Raw genomic sequence first — 10,038 nt, 5'->3', positions numbered from 1 at the left:
CAGGTGGCAATAACTGCTCTCTGGTGTCTTCTAGCATGAACAGCCAAACAGGAAGAGCACAGTGAGTGGAGGTCCTTGCCTGGAGTAACAGGAAAGAGAGGTGAGAATTGGATAGGCAGGAGAGAAGACTGTCTGGGTCGCCTGTGAACAGTCTCGCTGTCTGCATTCAAACCTGAATTCATGCCCCGTCAACCCCAGGATCTGGCAAAATTTTAAAAGCTTCTGCATGGTAAAGGAAGCAATCAACAACACTAAAAGGCAACTATGGAATGGGAGACGATATTTGCAAATGCCATATCTGATAAAGGGTTAGTATCCAAAATATGCAAAGAAATTATGAAACTCAACACCCCAAAAACAAATAATCCAATTAAAACATGAACAGAAGGCATGAATAGATAATTTTCCAAAGAAGACATACAGATGGCCAACATTGCTCATCGTCAGGGAAATGCTAATCAAAACTACAATAAGATATTACTAAAAAGTAATAAAATAAAAATAAAAAATAAAAAAATAAAAAGATATTACTTCACACCTGTCAGAGTGGCTAAATTCAGCAATACAAGAAACAAAAATTGGTGAATAAGTGGAGAAAAAGGAACACTCATGTTCCGTTGGCAGGAATGCAAACTGGTAGAGCCATTCTGGAAAACAGTATGGAGGTTCCTCAGAAAGTTAAAAATAGAACTAGCCTATGATCCAGTAACTGCACTACTGGGTATTTAAAAGACAAAATAATACTGATCCATGGGGCACCTGAGTGGCTCTATCATTAGGCACCTGCCTTGTGCTCTGGTCATGATCTCTGAGTCCTGAGATCAAGTTCCGCCTCAGGCTTCCCGCTCAGCAGGAAGCCTTCCTGCCCAGCTTTAGGCCTGGTACGGTGCATGCCCTTCTGCTGCCGGTGGCCATCACTCCTGCCAGGCTGCTTACTGCAAGGCCCCATCCTCCGCGTCTGTGTCCTGGCTGTGCTCCCGTTCTTCCTCACTGTGTGTCAGCAGCCCCTCCTCATCGCCGTCGTCTCGAGTCTGTGCTTCTCCCTGGGGCGTGCCTGCCTCAGAAGCCGTGTCCTCTCGGGGGGGCCGGTGGCCGGCTGCTGCCACCACTACTACCCCCACCACTGCCACTGCTGCTTTCGCCCTTCTTCTTGCCATCTGTGTTGGCCTTCTGCTCCTCAGCAATCTGCTCCAAGCGGCCCAGCAGAGCGTCGATGCTGGACTTGATCTGTGTCAGCTCTGTCTTGATGGTCAGCAGCTCGCTGCTCTTTAACTTGATCTTGGCTGAGCTGGCAGTAATGGCTGTGGAGCGGGCAAAGAGCTTGACAGGTATGGTGGTTTTGATGCGCCGGACCAAGGGGACTGTGACCCGGGGTCGCTTCACAGGGACGGCCCTGGGCACTGGCACAGGTGACAGGCGGCCCCGATAGTCGAAGAGCCTGTATATGGCAGATGCCACTCTCTTTAGCCCCTTAGGTCTGTTGGGCTTGGGCTCTCCAGCCATGTTGATATCCAGGGTCTGCCCGGCCAGCACCCGCCCATTCTCTCCCAGCACAGCTGCCCGGGCATGACGCTCGTTGGCATACTGGACAAAGGCATAGCCTTTGTGCACAGAACAGCCGGCCACACGGCCATACTTGGAGAAAATGGTCTCCACATCTGACTTCTTCACCACAGCTGTGTTGAGGTTTCCGATGAAGACCCGAGAGTTGATAGACTTGGGGTCATTCTTGTTAGTTACGTTGCTTGTCTGGATCTTCAAGGACATGGTGGCCACCAGTACCAAGACTCAGCTCAGCCCACAATTTTCTCTTTTGTGTCACAAAAGAGACACACTCTCTCTCCCACTCCCCCTGCTTGTGTTCCCTCTCTTGCTATCTCTCTCTCTCTGACAAATAAATAAATAAATATAATCTTTCTAAAAAAAAAAAAATACTGATTCAAAGGGATACATGCACACCGATGTTCATAGCAGCATTATCAACAACAGTGTTGTTGGGTGTCTGTTGGGAAACAGCCCAAGTGTCCATCGACTGACGAATGGATAAGGAAGACGTGCTGTATGTTTACAATCGAATACTAGTCAGCCATCAAAGGAATGAGATTTGCAATGGAGCTAGAGAATATTATACTAAGCAAAAGAAGTCAGTCAGAAAAAGACTAACTACTACCATGTGATTTCACTCAGATGTGGAATTTAAGAAACAAAACAAACTAGCAAAGGAGGGCGGGGAAGAGAGAGAGAGAGAGGAAAACCAAGAAACAGACTCCTAACAAACTGATGGTTACCAGAGGGGAGGTGGGTGGGGGATGGGTGAAATAGGTGAAGGGATTAAGGAGGGACTTGTCCTAATGAGCACTGGGTGATGTATGGAAGTGTTGAATCAACATATTGTAAAACTGAAACTAATAGTACACCATATGTTAACTAACTGGAATTTATTTTTTTATTATGTTAGTCACCATGTACTACATCACTATTTTTAATGTAATGTCCCATGATTCATTGTTTGCATATAACACGCAGTTCTCCATGAAATACATGCCCTCCTTAATATCTACCACCAGGCTATCCCATCCCCCACCCCCCTCCCCTCTAAAACCCTCAGGGTGTTTCCTAGAGTCCATAGTCTCTCATGATTCCAACCCCCCCTTTTTTTTTCCTGTCCTTCTCCTAACTGGAATTTAAATAAAAACTTTTTTAAAAGGTGAGTTGAACACAAAAATAAATAAATAAAATCAGGAAGTGAAAAAAAATATTGTGCTCCTATCCTTAACTCTGAAATGATCATAATACATGTTGCTGTCTTTGCGGGGTGGTAATGCAGATAAAAGTTTGCAAACTATGTAGAAAATTCATCTCAGTGTCTGGCACTTGGAGTCCCAAACTAAAAGTTTGCAACATTGTGTTTACTGATATCATTTCCTTCTTCACCATCATCATCACCTTCATGATCATTTGGAGGACTCAGGGAACAGTTAAAAAGGAACTATTTCCTGTTCTGATGGGAAGATGCCCAGGAGAAATAGAACTAGCAAGAGACAAAAATAGAAATCTAAATAAGAGTGCTAGGGTCCCTGCCAGAGCCAACAACATAGGTCTTTATAGGGCTTCGCGTTGGACCTTTGCATTTTGGTCCCCTCCTGTCTGGCTATCCCAACTGTTCCAGTGGTCTGATGAGGAGGGAACAATGCTCTCCCTGTCCCTCCTGCATTCAGTCACCCCCACTGTACTTCCTACTCACTGGTCTGTACTGTGTCCCTGCTGGAGGAGGATGGAGGATTGCAGAGCTGGCTGCCTCTCCACTGCCTGGAGCTGGGTGAGGACCAAGGCTTTTTTTCCAGCACTGGCAGGAAGACAGATGCCGGTATGGGTGTCCTCAAGCAGACAGCTCTGGGAGGAGGAGACACCTGTATGGAGCCCACTGACCTGGGACTGACAACTAAACGGCTGGAAAGCACAGGCTGATTGTTTACAGTTGAGGGCTCAAAGCACTTGGCACCTAATTAGTCAGATTGGTCCATGTTCTCCCAATCTCTAAGGACTTGCTATTATTAATTGATGGAGAAAAGTGAATGTACTGGGTGGGGGGTGGTATCTAGATCCCCTCCTCTTCTCAGGAAGAAGCTGACTTTTATTCCGCATTTCTGACTTCCAAGTCGCTTATCTCATCGTAAAATTCAGACACATTTTTTTTTTCAACTACAGAGAGCAACATATGAGTTTTATATCTGTACAGCCACTGACTTAATCATGTATTTTAGAAAGAATTAGGTCTTCTATCCAAGGAATCTTATTGAATTTCTGTTTTCTCAGTTAAAATATATGTCTCTAAGGAGAACTTTCTGTTTTTCTTTCTATACTCCTGGTTTGGGGTTTGGGATTTGTGCATTGGAGATGTATGTTTTTTGCTGTTTTGAGAGATAGCTCAGGTTTTAATTTTTCTGTTCAGTGATGTGTGTTATTATATTAGACAGTTGTTTATTTTTACATACTTATCTCGTGACTTGATCACTTGCTTAAATACTTCAGGGGTTCTCAGAGATCTCTACATTCAAAATGTGGATGATCTCAAGGCTTGGCTGGAAGACAAACTCAGAGTTTGATTTCTCATTAACTGATGTGAAGGAAACTTCAGTCTTTACCCAATTATACTGAGTGTGTAAGAAATTGTGCTTATGTAGGTGTACATAAATGACAGAGGAAAATTTTAGAGAGCCCAAATGACCAAATGACGGGAGTATAGAGGATTGGAGAAGGAGGTGTGAGTGTTGAGATGTTTTAGAATTCTTGAACAGGAGGAAAATCGTATTAAAATGAAGCCACTTGATAGCAGGAAGAGCCCATCCAATACTAAGTTCATTATCAGTGAGGTTGGCAGCCTATTTGCTTAGTGTAAAGACAGAGCAAATTAAAGCAGTTATTAGACAGCATTTCAAAAAGCCCAGATTGCTACCTCAGAAACTATATGTAGCATCTATAAAGGAAATACTGGTATGTACATGGGTTCCTGGATGTGTAGCAGGAGGCGGAAGGACCCAAAGATGATTGAATCTGAGAGAAGAGAAGCAAGCATGGTGACAAAGTAGAATCCTAGTGAGGGGTGTTACTAGTGAAAGGAAAGATCTCTCCTTTGCTGAGGACATGGTCCTTCACTATCCTTGAGTAATGAAAATGAAGATAAGAGTAAAATTTATCCATAATGACAGAGGTGACGTAATCTACAGGCACAATTAGAACCACACAGCCACTGGAAATATCACCACTACTTGAAACCTCAACTGTGTACCCTTGACCAAGAGATATCATTACAGTCACCTTTTTATCCTGAGCTCACTCAGCAATCTCCCAATCGCATCTCACTCACAATGTAGATTTATGCCCTATATTATGATTGTCAGTCAGAGTTCAATCAAGAAAAGAGAAACCACACTAGTTATTACAATGAAACTAATTTTAGTATACATATGATTAAATGCTTTTGTGATAGGCACAAAAAAAAGTATGGTAACAGAGCCATAACTGTCCAATATAGTGACAACACCACAGACAAAGAGGCATGGGGAAAAGATTGGGCATTAGCACATGTGATCTTTATTACAATTATTAGAAGAATTTAAGACAAGCCAGTTGGAAAATCAGAGAAGTGGTTTAAAGATTCCCAGCCCCTACCACAGCATCACAACTTAAAGTATAGAAGGGTAAGTTTGGGGCAGAAAATAATAGCTTAATTATCCAGCCCAATGAACCAGTTGTAGAGTGTAACAGGTAAAGATAGGTAAAAAAATATTACCAAGAATATGAGGGGGAAAACCACATTGGCTATTGTTATAGAAAACTCTTTCATATCTCCTCCTTTCGGATCTCCGATCACTTTGAGATGGTCAGGGTTTGACCATGAAGAACAAACACATGCAAGTTATTTTTGGATGAAAGATCTGATGAAATTCAAGAGTCCTCCACCTTGGCTGCACATTAGACTGACCTGGGGTGCTTTAAAAAATTGATCAAGTTCTTTTTACTCTCCAGTCCAATCAAATCTTAATTGGTGGTGGTGGGACTCAGGCATGAGGATTTTTAAAGTGTATCAGATGTTTCAAACATGAAGCCAAGATTGAGAACCAGTGACATACATTCTCTCATACAACCTGCATGAACAGATTTGATCAAAGCCAAAGTTTTATGGGAAATAGACATGACAGTGAAAATGGGTGAGAATATATTTCATTGTTTATTTAAATTCAATTTATTAACATATAATGTTTAATTCATTTTGGAATAGAGGTCAGTGAGTTATCAGTCTTATGTAATTCTCAGAGCTCATTACATCATGTGCCCTCCTGAATGTCCATCACCCAGTTACCCCATACCCCAACCCCTCCCCTCTAGCAACCCTCAGTTTGTTTCTTTTTTTTTTTTAAGATTTTATTTATTTGACAGACAGAGATCACAAGTAGAGAGAGAAGCAGACAGAGAGAGAGGAGGAAGCAGGCTCCCTGTTAAGCACAGCACCCAATGTGGGGCTCAATCCCAGGACCCTGGGATCATGACCTGAGCCAAAGGCAGAGGCTTTAATCCACGTAGCCACCCAGGCACCCCAACCCTCAGTTTGTTTCTTATCATTAGGAGTCTCTTATGGTTTGTCTCCTTTTCTGATTTCATCTGGTTTGATTTTCTTCCCCTCTTCTATGATCCTCTGTTCTGTTTTTAATTTCCACATATCAGTGAGATCGTATGATAATTGTCTTTCTCTGACTGACTTATTTCACTTAACATAACACCCTCTAGTTACACCCATATATTTACAAGTGAAAGATTTCATTTGTTTGATGGCTGAGTAGTATTCCAGAGAATATATTTTAAAAGACAGTTTGATTTTCTACAGGATACCTGGGTCATAGGTTACAAATACAGAAGATTCCACAGGTTTAGTAAGATTCAATTGTGCAGTGATTTTGCCATACATAGAGTCCCAGAATATTCCCTTAATTCCATCAAAGATGTGCCAAGATGAGCAATACTCAGGTATGACAAATCAGGAGGGATGGGAACCATGAGCTACCAAAATTATAAGGCCAAAGAGGAAGCTTGACAATTCCATGTTTGGTTTTGCAATCATTTATAATTAACAGACAAAAAAAGAAGTCGAAGACTAGACTGTTCTGTTGAGGAGTCTCTGCAAAGCCCTCTTGACGTCCCCATTCCGCAAGCTGTAGATGAAGGGATTCAGCATAGGAACAACCAAAGCATACATTACTGAGGTCACTGCACCCTTCCTGGGAGAATGTGAGACAGCTGAACTGAGGTACACACCAAGGCCTGTTCCATAAAATAAGCAAACAACCGACAGGTGAGAGCCACAAGTGGAGAAGGCTTTGTTCTTCCCACCTGTGGATGGGACTCTCAGAATGGAAGAAACAATTCGTGTATAAGAACAAAAGATCCCTGAGAGGGGAATACCACCAAAGATGGCACCTATAAAATAAATTATTATGGTGTTGATGGAGGTATCAGAGCAGGCAAGGTGGAAGAGTTGAGGTGCATCACAAAAGAAATGATGAATTTCCACATTTGTGCAAAAGGTAAGCTGGGACACCATCAAACAATGAATCTGAGATTCCAAAAGGCTGATGAAAAATGACATCAGGACCAACAGGCCACAGAGGCATGGGCTCATAATGACTGAATAGTTCAGGGGGTGACAAATGGCCACAAACCGGTCATAGGCCATCACAGCCAGGAGCAGATTGTCCAAACACCCAAACAGGAAAAAAAAGGACACCTGCGTTAGGCAGCCTGCATAGGTGATAGACTTGCTGTGTGTTTTGAATGTTCACCAGCATCTTGGGGATTGTTGTGGTGCTGAAACCAATATCAGCCAAGGACAGGTTGGAGAGGAAGAAGTACATGGGCGTGTGGAGGTGGGAGTCAGAGCTGACGGCCAGGATGATGAGCAGGTTCCCAAGCAAGGTGACCAGGTACATGGACAGGAACAGCCCAAAGAGAATGGGCTCCAGTTCTGGATCATCTGAGAGGCCCAGGAGAAGGAACTCGGAGACAGCTGTTAGATTCTGTGGTTCCACACAGGTGGGACACTTCTCAAATAGAAGAGAGTATTGAATAAACAAAACAAGTGCAGAGACATCCAGCTAAATGCACTATTTTGATTTAAGCAATTCGCACTTCCCAGCATACATCCTATTACCTTCAGCAACATTTCTCAATTGTAAACTCTTCTTAGAACTCATTCCTTACTGCTGTCTGAGCTATTTACCTGTTTCTATATATACTCACTATGAAGACATTGAGCCAAAGAATGTTAGAGAAACATACAAATATACAAACATAGAAATACCTAATTATACTTGGCTTCAGAACTTATATTTGTTGCCAGCAAAAACTGCGTTTTCTTGCTTTCCATGCATGATCCCGTTCCCCGGCATTTCAGCTGCCCAAAGACAAACACTATCATGAATGTGGTAGATGTATTTTCATTTCAATGTTTCCATAATATTAGTATTGATCTATGCATCCATAAACAGTTTTCTTAAAAACTTATTTAATACTATAATAATACACATATTGTTTCCTGAGTTCTCATCACAACAATGTGTTTTAAGTGTCTGTGAAGTATATCCATCTATTTCAAGCACTTCAAAAGTGGCATAGTATTACCTGAAAGATGAACTTTATTATCTCTTAATTTCTTATTACAATATTCCTTTTTTGAAAAAACTATTTATTCTGAGAGACACACAGAGAAAGAGAGTATAAGCAGGAGGAGGTAGAGGGAGAGAGAGAACCTTAACTTGGCTTCACACTGAGCACAGAGCCCAATTTGGGGCTCCATCTCAGGACTCTGAGATCATGACCTGAGCCAAAAATCAAGAGTTGGACACTTAGCTGACTGAGCCACCCAGGTGTCCCTTATTAGAATATCCCAAATAAATTCTTGGGCCCACCTCCATATTACACAAATGAGAATTTCTATACTATATAGGCATAAAAGATGATAACATTGTAAAAAAATCAATATATGTACAATTTTACTATTAATAATCTATATTTGTTTTCCTAATAGAAGGTATAGACAAAATCAACATCATGCTTTTATTATCAAGGTATAGAATCAGAAAGATCCCCGAAGTCTGTATTCCAATGGCCTTTCCATGATAAATACACAGGAAAGTGCCTATCTTGGATAAGGAATAATATTTTTATACCACAGATTTCCAAAATAGGCTGCAAAATGCATTACTATTCATAGAAAATCTTATGATCTATAATATTCATGTAGCAAAGGCCCCCGTAAACCACTTATCCCAATTCCCTAATTCACAGATGAACTCACAGAATCCCAAGACAAGGAATTGTTGGTCCTGTTTCTGTTTGCTCATCTGGAACTAAAGCACGTTTGAAAAGAAAGCAACCATTCAACACTGGTGGAGTGCACAGAGTCCTGGGATGGGAATCAGACTAAACATGGGATATATGTCAGCATCCCAACCTCTCTGTGCTGTTACCCTCCATCTAGAAATGGGGAGAACATCATTCATATCAAGATACGTGTGGGGGCGCCTGGGTGGCTCAGTGGGTTGGGCCGCTGCCTTCGGCTCGGGTCGTGTTCTCTGGGTCCTGGGATCGGGTCCCGCGTCGGGCTCTGTGCTCAGCGGGGAGCCTGCTTCCCTCTCTCTCTCTCTGCCTGCCTCTCCATCTACTTGTGATCTCTCTCTGTCAAATAAATAAATAAAAATCTTTAATAAAAAATAAAAATAAATAAATAAAAAATAAATTAATTAATTAAAAAAAAAAAAGATACATGTGGCCTCTGTAAGAAGTTTTCACCCAACAAATACTCAGTCATGGTTTGTAAATCAGAGTTTGCATTGTTACTGGAATGGTGGGTTTATTGGTGAAACCCAATCCTGAGAAATGTTTAATGAGTTTAATGATATATCAAAGAGGTAGAATCCTATCATGTCCCAGGAAATTCATTCAAGAACGCATGGAAATTGGGGTGCTTGGGTGACTCCACTGGTTAAGTGTCCAACTCTTGATTTTGGCTCAGGTTATGATCTCAGGTTTGAGGGATCAATTCTGGCCCCACCACCTCTCCCTCTCTAAAAAAGAAAAAGAAAGGAAGAAAGGAAGGAAGGAAGGAAGGAAGAAAGAAAGAAAGAAAGAAAGAAAGAAAGAAAAAAGAAAAGGAAGGAAAAAGAAAAAGAGAGGGTGGAAATGGTAAAATGTGTCTCAGCTGAGTGTAGTAAGATTTGCCTCCCTTTTTCTTTTTCTCTCTTTTAATTTTATTCTTTATGGAAATCTCCAGTATTTTTTTTAATTTTTTAAATTTATTTTCAGCGTAACAGTATTCATTGTTTTTGCACCACACCCAGTGCTCCTTGCAATCCGTGCCCTCTCCAACGCCTCTTCAGTAATTTTCAAAGGAAGAGTCTATTAAGTGGAAAATGATAGGTCTCTTAGAAAATCTGTGGCATAGATACAGAGAAGCACTGTTTTATTTTTCATCTAGATCTATGA

The 10,038-nt window shown here is 41.6% G+C and overlaps 1 protein-coding gene and 1 pseudogene across 1 annotated transcript; both read right to left on the bottom strand.

The window, feature by feature from the left end:
* Positions 1-869: 869 nt before the first annotated feature.
* Positions 870-1,817, bottom strand: LOC111140286 (annotated as a pseudogene).
* A 4,835-nt stretch (positions 1,818-6,652) lies between these two features.
* On the bottom strand, positions 6,653-7,645 carry LOC111140288 (olfactory receptor 18-like). Its single transcript, XM_022492585.1, is given in 3 exon segments — positions 6,653-7,324; positions 7,326-7,606; positions 7,609-7,645. Coding segments are annotated over 3 exon segments (990 nt in total).
* Positions 7,646-10,038: the final 2,393 nt, after the last annotated feature.

The sequence above is a fragment of the Enhydra lutris genome, unplaced genomic scaffold (assembly GCF_002288905.1).
Source record: "Enhydra lutris kenyoni isolate GAN:26980312 unplaced genomic scaffold, ASM228890v2 scaffoldscaffold397, whole genome shotgun sequence".
NCBI classification, from domain to species: Eukaryota; Metazoa; Chordata; class Mammalia; order Carnivora; family Mustelidae; genus Enhydra; species Enhydra lutris.
The sequence above is the reverse complement of the archived record's forward strand: the minus strand, read 5'-3'. Positions and strand labels throughout refer to the sequence as shown.